The sequence below is a fragment of the Pongo abelii genome, chromosome 18 (genome assembly GCF_028885655.2).
Source record: "Pongo abelii isolate AG06213 chromosome 18, NHGRI_mPonAbe1-v2.0_pri, whole genome shotgun sequence".
Lineage (NCBI taxonomy): Eukaryota > Metazoa > Chordata > Mammalia > Primates > Hominidae > Pongo > Pongo abelii.
Window position 1 is genome coordinate 86,786,488 of NC_072003.2, and position 18,076 is coordinate 86,804,563.

At 49.3% G+C, this 18,076-nt stretch overlaps 1 protein-coding gene across 5 annotated transcripts in view; it reads right to left on the minus strand.

The window, feature by feature from the left end:
- The window catches only part of FBXO31 (F-box protein 31), a 65,682-nt gene that overhangs the window by 30,239 nt on the left and 17,367 nt on the right, over positions 1 to 18,076 (minus strand). For all 5 annotated transcript variants that reach the window (XM_054534274.1, XM_054534273.2, XM_054534275.1 and 2 more), the window contains one exon: positions 782 to 853. Coding sequence is in view for 2 of the 5 variants with exons in the window: in XM_002826727.6 (XP_002826773.2) it covers positions 782 to 853 (72 nt within the window). In the remaining 3 variants the exon portion in view is untranslated. The remainder of the gene's footprint in view (positions 1 to 781; positions 854 to 18,076) is intronic.

The following is an 18,076-nucleotide window of genomic DNA, read 5'->3' on the forward strand; positions in this document are numbered from 1 at the left end:
ATATGTCTTCATGTCACTTTGAGATGATATTGCCCAAATGGCCTAAGAAACTCAAAGAGCAACTGCCTTGCAGAAATGAAAAAGGAAAAGAAGCTCAAAGAACAGTCAGAAGATGAAAACCTGTGGTATGAGACACTCACAGAAACGCTCTGACCATCCAAAAAAGCCAAGAGCTTCGTCCAGTGAGCAAGAAATAGGAAAGTCCCTGGCACTGGAGAAACACCCACGGGAAGACAGCCTGGGGCCGAGGAGCCTCTGCCTGCTCGGTGAGTGTCACAGGTGACTCTGGAAAGCGGGTGAACCGGAGAAACATGAAACGGAGCTGGGGGGCTCAGCCTGCTCACAGAACGCTGAAGGGAAGGAGAACTCTAGCAGGGGGGCTGCTCTCCGTACCTGGGGCTTGGACGGAAGGCACCACAGCTTCATTTCCCAATTACCACGGGCAGTCCCATCCTGAAGGCTGGAGGCCTAGAAGCCAGAGAAACAGGCAGCTCCAGGAACACCGAAGTCGCTCTGGTGCAGCCTACATTTCTCAGCTCTAAAGGGCCTCGATGCCTAGTAAAAGACACTAGTATCCACGATGCCCACAATGGGAGAACACAGTGCCCCCTCCCTAATTTTAGTGCTGTTACTACCAGTGCTCTATTCAAAATGTGACTGTAAGATGGTGTCTGAGAAAACAAAAGTGTGGACTAAATCACTTTTATTATTTCTCATTGATGTGCACTGTCTGCTTGTGGTACAAAGTTAATCATGGATGATAACAAATAGATTCACTCACGCTTCGCATAGACGTCCCGACAAGACACGCCTGTGATCTCCAGCTTCCGCAAGTTTTCGCAAACACCATACTCTGTAACAAGAAACATTTGCAGAAATTTAAGATCAACAAGTCATAACGCGACAGACATGAGCAGGTTGCTGATGGCTGGCAGGGGAGGTGCACACCTAGCCTCAGCCCCATCTCCAGAGTGCATCTGTCACTGTGGAGATTTCACTGACTTCTCCACATTCAGTCAACATGCTTGTTCACCAATGAAGACATTATTCTATTTTAGTCAATGTTACCCTTTACAAAATAATAATCTGCATTGTCTATTCTAATAAGCTCTAGAAGCCTAACCACACAAATCAATATCAGACAATCCCTAGTTTATGAACAAGGTGAGGCAGAATTCAGTTGTCTGGACACAGTGCCATGTTTCCATGGAAACAAGTTCACCACTGGTGTTAGGGTTCAGACAGTGCCAGAGGCCAGTCCACCCCATGTACTTCCCTGTGCTGCCTGTGTGTTCAACTCAGCCCAAGGCCAAGAGGGGACTGTGCAAGACATGGGGGAGGGGGTGAACACTGTCCCTTCTCCACTGGCTAGGCTTGGCCAGGGCCCAGTGCGGGGCTCCTGGACACCTCCCCCAACCCCTGTTCTCACACCCTCACCTGCTGACAGCACCCTCCTCTCTGTCCCCTACTCCCACCCCACCACAGCTCCACTTTTCACAATCACCAACACCCAGCACGTGCCAAGCAAAACCCCAGGTCCTCCGGCTTAGGTCTCCGCTAGCCTTTGAAAGGAAAGACCTCCAGGGTCTAATCCACACAACTACAGAACTGCACGTGGGCCAAGAGCTGCTGTTGGCAACACCTGCGTTGAGCTTTCCACGTGCTGCGTACCATGTCAAGCCATGCTGGGCATCACCTCACTGCATCCTACAGCAGTCCCATGACAGAGGCACCACTGTCGTCTCCATTTTAACAGAGAAAACAAGTGCAGAGACGTGACATGACTCCACAAAGGACCTCGAGCTTATGGTCAGCTGGGACCAAGAATTGAAGCCTAGATCAAAAAGCTTCCTTCGCAGTGAGAATGTGGCAGAGGCACAACACAGGAGACAGGACGGGGTGGCTGGGTCTCCACACAGACCACTGCAGCTCACATTGACTGTGTTATGCCCTGTGCAGGCATGAGAGCCTGACAGTGACCGTGCAGGTCAGGACCCTCCCTGTGGCAGAGAGGGAAACTGAGGCCCAGTAAAGTTGATGGCCATCAGAGCTCACTCAGCAGTCACAATACAGGAACATCGATACGATGCAGTCAGGCTAGCCAGGTAGCTCCAAAGTGCTGTCCCTCATCATATGCCTTTTGATAAGCCCTACTCGCCCAGAGGCCTCATCCCTTCTTTTCAATAACATGGATGCTATTACCCCAAATGCTTCTCTAACTGGAAGCACTGACAGTACTCAAAGTAAAGCTCGAGAAGCAGACAGGGTGGCGACAGCAGTCGAGGCAAGGTAGCTGCTACTCAGCAAACCTCTTTCCAGTGGGGCCATCCAGGCTCCTGCCTTGTCCTGCCTTGACAGCATGTCCCCTGCCTCCACTTTTGAACCCCAAGGCTCCTAGAAGGCCTGCGTCTCCTCTCAGTTGTGGCCTACGGGTCCCCCTTAGTGGGAGGACCTGGGAAACCACATCCTAAATCCAGTAGGCTCCAGTGAGGAGTGCCCAGAGTGGGTCCCCTAACGAACACACCCAGCGAGGAGACGCATTTTAGTTCTTTGGAGAAAAAAACAGGAATGAGAAGTGTGAGTCACTTGAAGATCTCCCACAGAGCCCAGGGAGCTGCTGATTCCAGATCTAGGCCAGGGCTGCCCTGATGGAAACACAACGTGAGCCACAAATAGTATTTACATTTTCTAGTAGCCACATCAAAAAGGGTACAATTAAACAGGTAAAATTCATGGTAATATTTTATTTAACTCAATATAACCAATTATTATCATTTCAACATGCAGTCATTACCGAGTTATCCTTCTTTTTAGAGATAGGGTCTATGTTGCCCAGGCTGTAATGTAGTGGCTACAGGTAAAACATACACACATATATACATTTATTTATTTAGAAATGGAGTCTCACTATGTTGCCCAGGCTGTAGTGTAGTGGCTATGGTTAAAACATACCGTTCATTCATTCATTCATTTATTTAGAGATGGAGTCTTGCTCTGTTGCCCAGGCTGTAGTATAGTGGCTACAGGTAAAACATACATACATACATTGATTGATGGATGGATGGATGGATGGATGGATGGAGTCTCACTCTTGCTCAGGCTGAAGTGCAGTGGTGCAATCTTGGGTCACTGCAACCTCTGCCTCCCAGGTTCAAGCGATTCTCCTGCCTCACCCTCCTGAGTAGCTGGGACTATAGGCGCACAACACCATGCTGGGCCAATTTTTCTATTTTTAGTAGAGATGGGGTTTTAATTCACCATGTTGGCCAGGCTGGTCTCCAACTCCTGACCACAAGTGATCCGGCCTCCCAAAGGGCTGGGATTACAGGCGTGAGCCACTGTGCATGGCCAGAGTTTAAACATTTATTTATCAATTACTTTGTCCTTATGACCAGGGGAGTCAGGGACCCCTGTCGTCACTACAAACGGGCCTGGGGACCAGGACCTTTGTCCTCCCTTCAGTCAGGGCCACGGATGAGCAGCTGACATGTGGCATGAAGCAGCCCAGGGGCCGCTCTGACAACCATCCAGGCTGACTCCTGCTAATAATGACAGAGAAAAAACCAACACCAGGTGTGGGTTAAAAATAAAACAAAAGCCAGGCGCGGTGACTCACGCCGGTAATCCCACCACTTTGGGAGGCCGAAGCGGGCGGATCACCTGAGGTCGGGAGTTCGAGACCAGCCTGACCAACATGGAGAAACCCCATCTCTACTGAAAATACAAAATTAGCCGGGCATGGTGGCGCATGCCTGTAATCCCAGCTATTCGGGAGGCTGAGGCAGGAGAATCGCTTGAACCCAGGAGGCGGAGGTTGCAGCGAGCCAAGATCGCACCACTGCACTACAGCCTGGGCGATAAGAGCAAGACTCTGCCTCAAAAAAAAAAAAAAAAATCAACACCGGCTCGTCTCCTTTGCCTCACGGTCTAGGGGCCTCCTGGGTGACTTGGGGCATCTGACGCTTGCCTGCCAAGGAGGACCAAGGACTGGTAAGAATTTCTTAAGTGAAAATTTGTCAATGATAGAATAATTATGAAGAAAATTCTGCAACTGCCTCCAGAGAATTTTGTTTTAGAGGAGCTCTCCAGTTGTCCAGAGTGACTGGCTAGAATGGCAGGAATAAATAGGTTTTCAATGAAAATGTCTTGCTACATGGTTAAGTGCTACGGGGAAATCAAAGAATCATCAGAGAAACGCACAGGGACTCTGTTAAGAGTCTCCTGAGAGGGACTCTCAGGAAAACCAACACTGTCTTGAGCTGCGGAGGAAAAAGGCAAATGATAATAAAAGACTTAGTCTGTGTTACAAATAACTGGAGCAACGTCTTCATTTTTCATCTGTAAGTTAAAGGAACTGGACCGGATCATCTGTCAATTCCCCCTTCCGAGCTCTCAACATCCTACGATTCTAGTTGGAGATAAAAGAATATTCACCAGCAAATGTTTACAAATGGGAGGGGGAAAGGGAAAGACACTGACGCAGAGCAAGGACGGGGAGGGCAGGGCTGGCGGGGTGAGAGCTGCGGCCGCAGGCTGGCAGCCGCCCCACCTCCTGTTCCATTACAATCTTATTTCGGTTATGTTGATACAACACAATCTGTCCTTCCAAGTGATCACCGGAGTCCAGTTATTTCTGTCAAGTCAGCCGACCAGGAAGGGGCTGCAGACAAAGTGCGGCAACAGGGACTCCACCAGGCCGCGGAGCTCATCCCGCGAGACGCCTCACCGCACAGGAGGGCTGACCCCAGGGAAACGTGTCACCAGTATACAGCACAAAGCTCAAAACGGGCCTGCATGCTCTGTGCAGCTGCCAGACTCTGCCCTGAAGAATCACAGGGCGCTCTAGTGAGCGCTGCAGCAGCTGGGAGGCCCTGGATGGCCAGGTGTGCAGTGGGGAGGCACAGGGGGTGCACCAGGACGCAGCCAGACCTGGGCCAGTTCACGCCGACTCCTCTCCATTCCAGAGGTCCAGGGAGCACCTGTCAGTGTGGAAGTCAGAATGCTCAGGCCAAATACCGAGATCAACTAACTATTCAGGTTGAACCAGAGGCCTGGGCGGGGGAATCTAACTGCCCACCCGTCAGACTGAGGGACGTGTCACCCCAGGCCACAGCCCTCCAGAATGCAGTACAACCACTAGATATGACTTATAAGCTACAGTGAACTCCGCGAGGAAATCCCACCACTAACACCATCATTTAGTTTCACTTTGCAGATTACAAAACATTTTATCTGGTGGCTCACGCCTGTAATCCCAGCACTTTGGGAGGCCAGGGCAGGAGGATTACCTGAGCTCAGGAGTTAGAGACCAGCCTGGGCAACATGGCGAGAGCCCATCTCTACAAAGAATACAATAATTAGCCAGACATGGTGGCACACACCTGCGGTCACCACTACTCAGGAGGCTGAGGTGGGAAGATCATCTGAGTCCAGGAGGTCGAGGCTGCAGTGGGCCAAGATAACACCACTGCAATCCAGCCTGAGTGACAGAGCGAGACTCCGTCTCTTAAATATATATATGTATATCAGGCAGGCCACCCAATAATTACAGCAATTTCTGTGAGGATATAAAGGTCTTTGCAGTGATGACAGAAAGAGAAAACCAATTTGCTTTAAGGCGAGATTCAAATTGGGAGTAGAGGGAGGTAAACAGAGGCAGGCAGAATGAGCCTCTGGGCCAGGCCAAGGGGTCAGGTCTTCTGCTGCAGGCAGAGGGGAGCCTCAAAAGGCTCCTGAGCAGGGGCAGCAAGCTCCCTGTCAAGGCAGTGGCTCTCAACCCCTCAGACCAATCCCACTCCTTAAAACAAATATTACTAACACCTCCTAGATCCTCATGAAAGCAAAGAAACGATTCTATACACAATTGTAAACAATTAATATTGCCCTAATTGTAACAGGAAGGAATACAGAAATCCATCAAGGTACGTTTTGACGTATGATGCTCAGGTGAGACTTCAGCAGAGCCTGGCTGCTCTGGGCGTGGTCCCAGGACCTGCAGCACAGCCTCCCTGGGAGCTCAGCAGGGAGTCCCAGGCCCCACCCGGACCCACTGAATCAGCATCAGCATCAGCATTAGCATCAGCATCTCAGCAAGATACCCAGGATGGCTGGAGGAGCCCTGCACGGGCTGCGAACATCTCTGCTCATGCGGCCCACCATATTCAGCGCTGCCATGGTAACATGCATTTCCAAACAGTTTCTGGAAAAGTTCTGAGCAAAATACAGTTTTCTCTTAGTTGACAGTGTATGAAGAAACTGTATGAAAAATGCTGGGTGTAGGCCGGGCAAGGTGGTTCACACCTGTAATCCTAGCACTTTGGGAGGCCAGGCAGATCACCTGAGGTCAGGAGTTCAAGGCCAGCCTGGCCAACATGGTGAAACCCTGTCTCTATTGAAAATACAAAAATTAGCCGGGTGTGGTGGCGGGCGCCTGTAATCCCAGCTACTCAGGAGGCTGAGACAGGAGAATCGCTTGAATCCGGGAGGCGGAGGTTGCCGTGAGCCAAGATTGCGCCACTGCACTCCAACCTGGGCAACAGTGCGAGACTGCTTCTCAAAAACACAAAACAAAACAAAAAACAAATCAGTCAACGTCACCAAAACCAAGCAGAGCCTAACAAACTGTCACAGCCCAGAGGAGGCAGAGGAGGCACGAGGACTAAATGCCACGGGGGCTCCCAGACGGGATTCTGGGAGAAGAAAAGGATGTGAGTGAAAACTGCGGACCTCCGAACCAAGTGCAGGTGTGGTTAATGATAACGCATCATTATTGGTTTGTTAGCTGTGACAAATATGCCCTACTAACAGAAGACGGTCACAACTGGGGAAACCAGAGCATATGGGAACCCTCTGCCCTTTCTTGCAATTTTTTAATAAATCCTGTAATATTTAGTTTATTTAGGGGAAAAAAAAAAGGCCCCTAGGAGGCAACAGCGACGGCTGTGGTGGCAAGGGCCCAGACAGAGGTGAAGAGAGAAGACAGGATCAGGGCAGAGCAGAGGCCTGGAAACGCCCAGACAGAGTGGGAAGGGCCCTGAGCACTCCAGGCGTGGCAGAGCCCGGAGGGCAGAGCTGGGAGGCAGTGGGAGGCATGGAGGGGTCATCTGGAAACAGCCAGGGAGCAGGACTGGCTTCCAGGAAAGGAGTGGATACAGAGATTGCCACTGAGGAAAAATGGGAAAATATTTATGTACCACAGTTGCTGGTAAAGAAACTGGAAGAAAGAGCTCCAGCCAACAGGATCATTCACAATGGGCTGCTACATGGAGAGAGGGGAGGCAGAGGGCAGACAGGCCGGCTGCTGGGAGTGTGACATCCACTCTTCTGCAAAGAAAGGGGCACACACATCTAGGGGTAGATGGAGCACTCTCTGGCGACCTCCAAAATAGCAATGTGGAAAATAAAAAAGAAACAACAAGACGGGCACAAGGGCTCACACTTGTAATCCCAGCACTTTGGGAGGCCAAGGCAGAAGGCTTGCTTGAACCCAGGAGTTCAAGACCAATCTGGGCAACACAGTGAGACCCTATCTCTACAAAAGTTTTTTAAAAAATTAGCCAGGTGCAGTGGCACACCTGTAACACCGGCACTTTGATGTGGGAGGATTTCTTGAGCCCAGGAGTTCAAGGCTGCTGTGAGTGACAATCAAGCCACTGCACTCCAGCCTGGGCAACACAGTGAGACCCTGTCTCAAAAAAAAATAAATAAATAAAATAAAAATAAAACGGAAAGAAATATGGTGTTTGTGAATCCAAAGCAGGGATGAAATGATATTTGCATGTAACATGGGTTGTCAATCTGAGGGACTGTGGGTTGTCAATATCCTGCAGAGCACTCACCCTCAGACCAGCTCAGTGGGTCACACTCACTGAAGTCCGGAAATAATAACAACTGGCCTACCTGCTCTCACTGAGCTTAGCTCCGCACCACCCCCCGACCACTGAAGCACATCAAAATTCCCAGGGGGGTCCTGCCAGTGCCCTGATGATCAGGTGGTTCTTCCTGAGACCCACCAGTCAGCTGCCGCTATTTCCTCTGACTCTCCGTAAGTACTTTGTCCTCTTCTTACACAAATGATGCACTTCAAAATCGTTAGTTACTGCATAATGAGAATGGAGCTTCAGTTTGCTGTGTGGTTTAAAGGACAGCCCCTTTCCAGGTTCCAGATGCCACCAGTGCACATGACACCTCACTGACAAAGCAGTCTGGACTGGGGGTGCTTCTCCTCTGACGCATTTTCATAGTTGCCTTAATGCTGCAGGCAAGATGTTCTGATTCCCTGCGCCAATGGCTAGATGGGTGGACAGTGGAAAACGTATCCATTTGTGCTTGTTGTTTATGCCGCCTGAAGTCATAAGCCAGTCCTCTGCAAGCCATCAATACTGTTCCTGAGGCAGTTTATCTTTGCTCAGATTGCTGAAGGCTGGTGACTTAGTTTCATGAATTTTCACAGAGCCCAATGCATCCTCTAACCTGACAGAAACAATGCACGTAGCCTTTTATTAACTGCTTGGACTTCTGAATGAGTCCAGGGTTTTTAGCTGGGATAGCCACATCGACAGAGCCCATGGCCACCATCATTCTCTGTATATCTCACCAGCAAATGTATTGCTAATACCAAGTAGGAGATGAACTCGACAACTTGATAAAGCATCCACAAAAATGCCATTCAAATTCAGAAGAAAAGCAAAATGATGGCACAGTGCTAATGAATACAACAATCCTTAGTGGGTTTTTCCTACTGTCACCAAAAGGTCACGACAAATGAACCAGAGGAGAATAAATGTCATTCTGACCCAAATGCTCCTATAAGGAATGTTTGATATTTTCCACATGATGAAAAAAGTCTTTTAAAAAATAGGGATTAAGAACAATTACACATCCTTTTATTGTTCTATAAACCTTCTCGTAAGTCATCAAGGGAAACTGCCCTTAAGACAGCTTTCAGGCCAGTGTCCTTTCCAGCAACCATGCACCCTTCCTTCCAGAAAGACTGGCAAGTGTTAACTCCCAGCATGCTGCACAGACCCAACCCAACTCCAGACGGCCAGCATGACCTGTGCTGCCTACCCACTTCCAGGCAACAGGTTCAGTGGTGCAGGCTGCTAATGTAGTGTCCTTGCTAAAAGTTTCCTTACTAATCTATTTCCTTTTTTTTTTTTTTTTTTTTTTTGGTTTGCCTTTATAAGAGGAAGGGTTCTGGGTAATTATTCATCTTAATAGTTTCAGAAAGAGGAACAGATAACCTCAGTCCAACACGATTGGCAGTCAGCAAAATCTAGTGAAGCAGCTGTTCTGATTGCTAAGGATTTAATTTAGATGGTTTCTTTGTTTTTTGTTTATTTGTCTTTTTGAGATAGAGTTTCGCTCTTGGTGCCCAGGCCAGAGTGCAGTGGCGCCATCTCGGCTCACTGCAACCTCCATCTCCCAAGTTCAAGTGATTCTCCTGCCTCAGCCTACCGAGTAGCTGGGATTACAGGTGCCCGCCACCACACCTGGCCAATTTTTGTATTTTTAGTAGTGACAGGGTTTCGCCACGTCTCGAACTCCTGACCTCAAGTGATCTGCCTGCCTTGGCCTCCCAAAGTGCTAGGAATACAGGCATGAACCACTACACCCGGCCTTTATTTTTTTTATTTTTTATTTTTTTCATTTGCTCATGTAAGAGGACATTTTCTGATTGGAATATTTGAAGTGGCAATTTAGTTTTGTTATCATGGTAAAAATAAACATAAAAGCTACCATTTTACCCGCTGTTGACTGTACGGCTCAGGGGCACTAAGCACCTCCATAGCACCTCCACCATCCACGCAAAGAACCTTTTCATCTTCCCAGAAAAACTCTGTCCCCACGGAGCGGCAACTCCACACTTCCCCAGCCCCGTCCTCAGCACCCACCATTCTGCCTTCTGCCTCTCTGCTTTTGACTACTCTAAGGCACCTCATCCGAGTGGAACCATGCCGTACTTGTCCTTTGGTGACTGTTTATTTCACTTAGCATAATGTCCTTCAGCCACATGCATCATCAGGATTTCCTTCCTTTTTAAGAATGGATCGTATTCCAGCCTGCGGGGACCACACTGTGTTCATCCGTTTATTCATGGATGGGCACTTGGGATGGCTCCGCCTTTTGGCTACTGTGAATAAAATTGCTCCGGACATAGGTGTCAGAATGTCTGAGTCCCTTCCTTTCTTTTTCGGGGGGTATATACCCCGAAGGAGACTTGCTAGATCACATGGTATTTCTAAGTTTAAATTTTTTAGGAACTACAATACTATTTTCCACAGCGTGACTATTTTTCATGAATTTCTCTTGTTTTTGAGACAGGGTCTCACTTTCTGTCAGCCAGGCGACAGAATGAGACTCCGTCTCAAAAATAAATAAATAAATAAGAAAATTTCCAAAAAAAATTAAAATGCTATTTAAAAGCTGTTTTGCCAAGAGAAACAAACAGCCCAGTGACCTGACCTGAGTCCAGCTACACTGAAGCTGTGTCCTTTCATGACTCAACTGCCAGGGGCCACCAACCTCTGCACACGGTCTTCTTGTCCAACAGAGCTCATTGCCGAGTGGTGGCGCTTACTGGAAACCCCATCCATGCAGCACAGGCCTGAATGGGGCCTGCATCTAGTCCATCTCTCTGGTGGGAATGGTTTGGAGGAGCCCTTACTGTCCCCCTGTCCCACTCTCCCCTCCCTCTCAGGGGCCCAGGGAAGACTCATCTGCTTCGTGAGCACCCCCTACCCCTGGGAAGGGAAGATGAAGAGGACGGGAGGTGGCACCCTGGCCAGCGTGGCCGAGCCCGCACTCAGTACACTGGGACAGGAGGGACAGGGGCACACAGAGTCACTATTCTGTGCACGGCATTGGCACTAGGGGGGACTGCAGTAAGAAGGCACTTGGCATCTTCCTCCCAAAAGTACCACTTGAGAAAGGCACCACACTAAGATGCCATCTGGGGAAACTTGGCAGGTGCCTGAGTGTGGAGAGAGCTTTGCCCAGCCCCAGGGCACTCGACACCAGGGACTGCAGTCAGCACTGCAGAGTTCAGCTGGAAGGGTTGCGCCAGCCACCAGCCGCCAGACCCAGGGGAATAGGAGCCTGTGGGTGGGGATGACTGAGGAGCCAGTGGGGTGACCCTGGGCATGCAGGCAGGGAACCCAAGGGAGAGGGCCCTGTGAGACAGGCAGAGGCAGCCACTGTGGCTCCTGGGACACTGCTGGGCCTCAGCCTCCCTGGAGCAGAGGGAAGCCGGGAGCAGAGGGGACGGCGAGTGCTGAGGGACCTGCTGGCTGGTGACCTACCCGCTTTACACTCAGTTTTCCAAATAAAACCAAAAGACGACACTGATTGGAAAGACTGCGTTTGTATTTGCGCTAAATTAGGGGATAATTACAATCCATAGGAAATATGGCTTAAATTCTTCTGCTTCTGAGGCTAAAAAGGAAGTTAAGGCACAGGGAATGAGCTGGCGGTGGCAGGGGGGACATGTCCCCGGGCTCCAAGAACAGCGCCCCAACTGCGGCCCGGCACTCCCCAACACTCCCCAGCTCTGCAGCCATCAGCCTGACTACATGGAAAACTTGCTGTTTTTAAATAATGCAGCAGATCTGCAAACACTCCCGCAGCCAGCGTCCCCTCAGGATGAAATGGAAAAAACAAAGCCTGGGCGCAGCCCCCAGGCGTCTCCTACCAAACACCAGAGTACGTGGGTGCTAAACAATGAGGCAACCACTGAGCCAGCGTGCCTCCTGCTCAGTCTCATCCCTACAATAAGTCTCCATGTGGACAGGAGCCTTGAGAAGACTGCCTCCTCCAGCCAGGACTTCTGCCCCTCCTCTGGCACCCACGACAGGCACCCACTGGCCAAGGGAGTCCTCTCTCACTAAGGTGCAGTGGTCATCCCCGATACTACTCCTTCCCAAAGGGCACAAATGATCACTCGGTGACACTGTTCACGACACTTCTCTGAGTCTGACTCTACAATCCTATCACCCAGGATCTTCCCGAGATTTCAGACGCGTCCTCTTCCTCCACTCATGCCAGGCAGGCCTGATGAGTCGTGGCTAATTCTCTCCACCACCCCGGTGGCCAGGGACAGTGTTCCCGTCAAAGGACGCTGACCCAGAAAGGGGAGAGACAGCAGGGACACACTTGTTTTTTGAGAGGACACTTGTTCCGCTCCAAGATCCCAAGATGCCCTGTGTGTACATGCCCTTTCCAGACAGAAAGACAAACCCCAGACCCTCAGATGCATTACGTCATTGCATTACAAACAGGATCAGTGAGCGTGCAGTGCCAGGACCTCTAGCAACCAATCGGTTCTGCTGGGCAAGTCTCAGGGCGTGTCCCATGAGAAGTGGGGAAGGGGAAACCTCCACTCAACACCTTCCGGGTGCCAGATTCACTTTCGTTTTTAATTTTTTTTTTTTAAGTTAAAAAAATAATAGTCTTAAAAAATGTTTGGGCTGGGTGCAGTGGCTCATGTCTGTAATCCCAGCACTTTGGGAGGCCAAGGTGGGCAGACTGCTTGAGCTCAGGAGTTCGAGACCAGTCTGGACAACATGGCAAAACCCCATTTCTACTAAAAACACAAAAATTAGCCAGGTATGGTGGCGCATGCATGTAGTCCTAGCTACTGGGGAGGCTGAGGAAGGAGGATCATATGAACCCAGGATGTGGAGGTTGCAGTGAGCCGAGATCATGCCATTGCACTCCAGTCTAGGCAACACAGCAGGGAAAAATAAAATGTTCCCCTAATAAGCACCATTTTCCTTTATTCTCCTTGTGCTTTGCTAAGTGAAAATGACTATTTCTCTAGACAGTGGTGGATGAGATTCAACTTGCAAAAATATAGAGAACTACCCTCCTTCCCAGTGGAAAGGCAGAGGAAAAGGAAAAAGGCTTTCCCCACAGTGCTGAGACCCCACTGCATGTCAGGACAGGGGCCAGTGTTCCCATCTCCTGGCTCAGTCACGGTGTTGCTACTGCCTGGACAGTGCGTTTATCCAGCTGCCCACCCGCCACCCATTCCATCAGAACCAGTGGGCTCAACAACCGTCTGCTAACAAGAATCATGAAGCATTTCTTTTTGTCTTTTTAGAGGTAGGGTCTCACTCCATCACTCAGGCTGCAGTGCAATGGTAAGATCGCAGGTCACTGCAACCTCAAACTCCTGGGCTCATGTGATTCTCCCACTTCAGCCTCCTGAGTAGCTGGGGCCACAGGCGTGTGCCACCACACCTGGTTAATTTCCTTTTTTTTTTCTTTTTTTGAGACAGAGTCTCGCTCTGTCACCAGGGCTGGAGTGCAGTGGTGTGATCTTGGCTCACTGCAACCTCTGCCTCCTGGGTTCAAAGCAGTTAATTCTTCTGCCTCAGCCTCCCAAGTAGCTGGGACTACAGGCACTCCACCACACCCCACTAATTTTTGTACTTTTAGTAGAGACGGGGTTTCACCATATTGACCAGGCTGGTCTCGAACTACTGACCTCAGGTGATCCACCCGCCTCAGCCTCCCAAAGTGCTGGGATTACAGGCGTGAGCCACTGCACCCGGCCTCTTTGTTCACATGGTCTTGCCATGTGGCCCAGGCTGGTCTCCAACTCCTGGCCTCAAGTGATCCTCCTGCCTCAGCCTCCCAAAGTGCTGAGATTACAGATATGATCCACAGCACCCAGCCAATTCCTGAAGCTGGCCGGGCGCGGTGGCTCATGCCTGTAATCACAGCACTTTGGGAGGCAGAGGCAGGCGGATCACAAGGTCAGGAGATCGAGACCATCCTGGCTGACATGGTGAAACCCCGTCTCTACTAAAAAGACAAAAAAATTAGCCGAGCATGGTGGCGGGCACCTGTAGTCCCAGCTACTCGGGAGGCTGAGGCAGGAGAATGGCGTGAACCCAGAAGGCGGAGCTTGCAGTGAGCCAAGATCGCGCCACTGCACTCCAGCCTGGGCGACAGAGCGAGACTCTGTCTCAAAAATAATAACAATTATTATTATTATTATATATATACATATATATATACACACACACCTGGATATATATATACACATACATACCTGAAGCCAACTTTTTTTTTTTTTTTTTTTTTTGGAGACAGGGTCTCACTTTGTCATCCAGGCTGGAGTGCAGCGGTATGAACAAGCTCACTGCAGCCTTGAACTCCTGGACACAAGCAATCCTCCAGGCTCCCTCAGCCTCCAGAGTAACTGGGACTACAAGTGTGTGCCACCACGCCCTAAAGCCAAGTTTTAAACCACTAACTTGCCCCTTTCACTTCTTCCCGAGCTGACCCCTCCAGTTTCAGCCACGTTTAACCAAAGCTATAGCTCTCACACTGTGCATCAGCAAATCAAAAGAGAACAGAAATAGCACTTTCTTCTGCATTCAAAAACAACATTAAATACTGGCTTTAAATTTCTCATTTTTATCATACAGATCAGACAGTACAGATGCTTTTCAACTTGTGACAGGATTACATTCCAATAAACCCACTGTAAATATGAAGGCCGGGCATAGTGGTTCACACCTGTAATGCACTTTGGGAGGCCAAGGCAGGAGGTTCCTTTGAGGCCAGGACTTCCAGACCAGCCTGGGCAATACTGTGAGACCCCATCTCTACAAAAAATACAAAAAATGTAGCCAGGTGTGGTGGCACATGCCTACAGTCCCAACTACTTGAGAGGCTGAGGCGGGAGGATTCCTCGAGCCTAGGAGGTCAAAGTTGCCATGAGCCATGATTGCGCCACTACACTCCAGCCTGAGCAACAGAGTGAGGCCCTGTCTCAACAAAAAGAAAAAAAAAAAAAAGAGAGGAAAATGTGGTAAGTTGAAAATGCACTGACTACTTGACTACCCCTGACCTACGGAACATCACAGCTTAGCCTAACCCACCTTAAATGAGCTCAGAAAACTTAGCCTACAGCTGCGCAAAATCATCGAAAATCACTTTATTGTATAATAAAGCGTTGACTATCTTGTGATTTATTGGGTACCGCACTGAAAGTGGAAACAGAATGGCTGCATGGGCACGTGCAGCAGTTCCTACTGAATGTGTCACTCTCATGCCAGCCGGACAGTCCTAAGTCCGACTGTCTGTATAGGAAAAGGGTATTTCTAGCGATGATGAAATTTAGACCCACCTTAGGCTTACAACGGACAAAAATGTTCTACAAATAGTATTCCACGTAACATTATTTATCATTCACGGAGGAAACGGCAAGCTATGAATTCTAAATTCAAAACTGGGCACTGCAGGGACCATGCTGGCTAGTGTACCTCACTCTCCGGAGTTCAGGGAGGAGTACGCGCCTGAGTCATTCCTGTTTTTAAATGTAATCTTTTGTTATTATTTGAATATTTTGATTCAGAATGATGCTATGAATTTCCAAAGCATATGAGCTTTAGGCAGACTTCATGAAGTAGCTCATAAATGAGCAGTGCCGGCTGGGCACAGTGTCATGCCTGTAATCCCAACACTTTGAGAGGATGGGGCGGGCAGATCACCTGAGATCAGGAGTTCAAGACCAGCCTGGCCAACATAGTGAAACCCTGGCTCTACAAAAAATACAAAAGTTAGGCCAGGCGCGGTGGCTCACGTTTGTAATTCCACCCCTTTGGGAGGCCAAGGCAGGCGGATCACGAGGTTAGGAGATCAAGAACACGGTTAAACCCCATCTCTACTAAAAAATACAAAAAATTAGCCGGGTGTGGTAGCGGGCGCGTGTAGTCCCAGCTACTCGGAGAGGCTGAGGCAGGAGAATGGCGTGAACCCGGGAGGCGGAGCTTGCAGTGAGCCGAGATTGCACCACTGCACTCCAGCCTGGGCAACAGAGCAAGACTACGTCTCAAAAAAAAAAAAAAAATTAGCTGGGCACGGTGGTGCGCGTTTGTGATCCCCAGCTACCTGGGAGGATGACGCAGAGAATCACTTGAACCCAGGAGGTAGAGGTTGAAGTGAGAAGAGATGACGCCACTGCCCTCCAGCCTGGGCAACACAGCAAGACTCTGTCTCAAAAAATAAATAAATAAATAAATAAACAGTGCCAAAACAGGCTGGCATTTCACAACACATCAACTAAACGGTCAATGACTAACCAAAACAAGCCCAGGCAGGGCCACAGCAAGAGACGCAGCCAGATCCTGCCCCAGCACCCCAGAAAATGAAGGCTTCTTTACAGTCCTCAGGCAAGGAACTGCCAGAGGCCAACAAGGCGACACATCAAAGAAGGGTCCCACACCCACCCTGCCAGGCCCTGCAGGCTGGAGTGGGTTTGGTTTTGTTTCCTATCCGGAGAAGGAGCCCTTATTTGGGATCTGCCTGCCCCAACATCACAAGTACAGACATAGCTTTCAGTGGGAACTCCCTTCACCTGCCCAAATAAACACTGCTAGAAAAGATTTAACCCACCAGCTCCACGCTGCCCCCGCCACCACCCTTAGACTGAGTCACTCCACTTCCCGACATGCAGGGGCCAGAGACGCCACAGCAGTATCAACATAACCAGCTTACTATTGCCAACAGGACAATGGAAATCTTCAGCTTCTCACTGACCAAACGCATTATAAATAACCACCTCATTTCCAGTTGCCAGTGTATCCCCCTTCCCCTCCACTGCCACAGCATCCTATCCCTTTAGAAAGAGCCTTAAACACGCAAGCCTCACCCACATCCTAAAGTCAGTCGTGGCCCAAAATTATCTGAAGCATTGAAAGACAGGCAGAGGTTCCCTTTTTCCCACTCCCATTTTTGTTGCTTGTTTTCTGTTGTGGGAAACTCAATTTTCTTTTTTTTTTTTTTTTTTGAGACAGAGTCTTACTCTGTCGCCCAGGCTGGAGTGCAGTGGCGCTATCTCGGCTCACTGTAACCTCTGCCTCCAAGGTTCAAGCTATTCTCCTGCCTCAGTCTCCCAAGTAAGTGAGATTACAGGCGTGAGTCACCACGTCCAGCTAATTTTTGTATTTTTAGTAGAGACGGGGGTTTCACCATGTTGGCCAGGCTGGTCTCGAACTCCTGACCTCAAATGATCTGCCCACCTTGGCCTCCCAAAGTGCTGGGATTACAGGTATGAGACACCACACCTGGCCCCATTATTAAATGATAGAAAGTATTCAACATCTGTGAAAAAAGAAAATAAACACAGAAAGCAGACAAGTAAACAACGGGTGGTAAACACAGAAATCAGCCTCACTCACCACCCCCCAAGACACTAAAAAGTGGAGCCACCCTTATACCCCTGCCAGGACGCCAGGTGGGCAAGGACCATGCACCTCCCAGGCAGCCCAAGCTCTGCTCCTCCTCACAAGGCTGGGGCCAGCCCTGTTTCTCACTTGAACTGGCCTGCCCTTGGCCTTATCAGTATCCACCATAACCAAATGTTAGGAAAGATGAAGTTTCAGGGCTCAGAGAACTAAGACCAGATCTGTCTCATATACAACTATTCCTATCTGTATTTCCAAACACAATTAGACTAACAAAGTAAGACATCTGTAATACCACACAGGCTTGCCCACGGTCTGATGCCTGACCTAGATGAGATGGAATTAAAGCTGCCACAATGAACTCATGAAACTGAAAATCTAGCTGTTTACCATGTTCGTAACTTTGGGGTGTAAACTGATCATTTAAGCATAAAGTTTGAAATCTATAATTTTGATTAAAGTTGGAAATTTTAGGCTGGGCACGGTGGCTCACGCCAGTAATCCCAGCACTTTGGGAGGCCGAGGCGGGCGGACCACTTGAGCCCAGGAGTTCCAGACCAGCCTGGGCAACATGGTAAAAATCTGTCTCTACAAAAAGATACAAAAATTAGCCAGGTGTGTTGGCACGTGCCTGTAGTCTCAGCTACTCAGGAGGCTGAGGTGGGAGGATCATTTACGCCCAAGAAGTCAAGGCCGTAGTGAGCCATGATAGCACCACTACACTCCAACCTGGGTGACATAACGAGGGAGACCCTGTCCCAAAAAAAGTTGGAAATTTTGCCAAAGTCATTATAAATGAAGTTGAAAAGCAAATGACTATAGACAATGAGAAAATGTTTTGCAATATATTAAACAAGCCAGATGCAGCGGCTCAC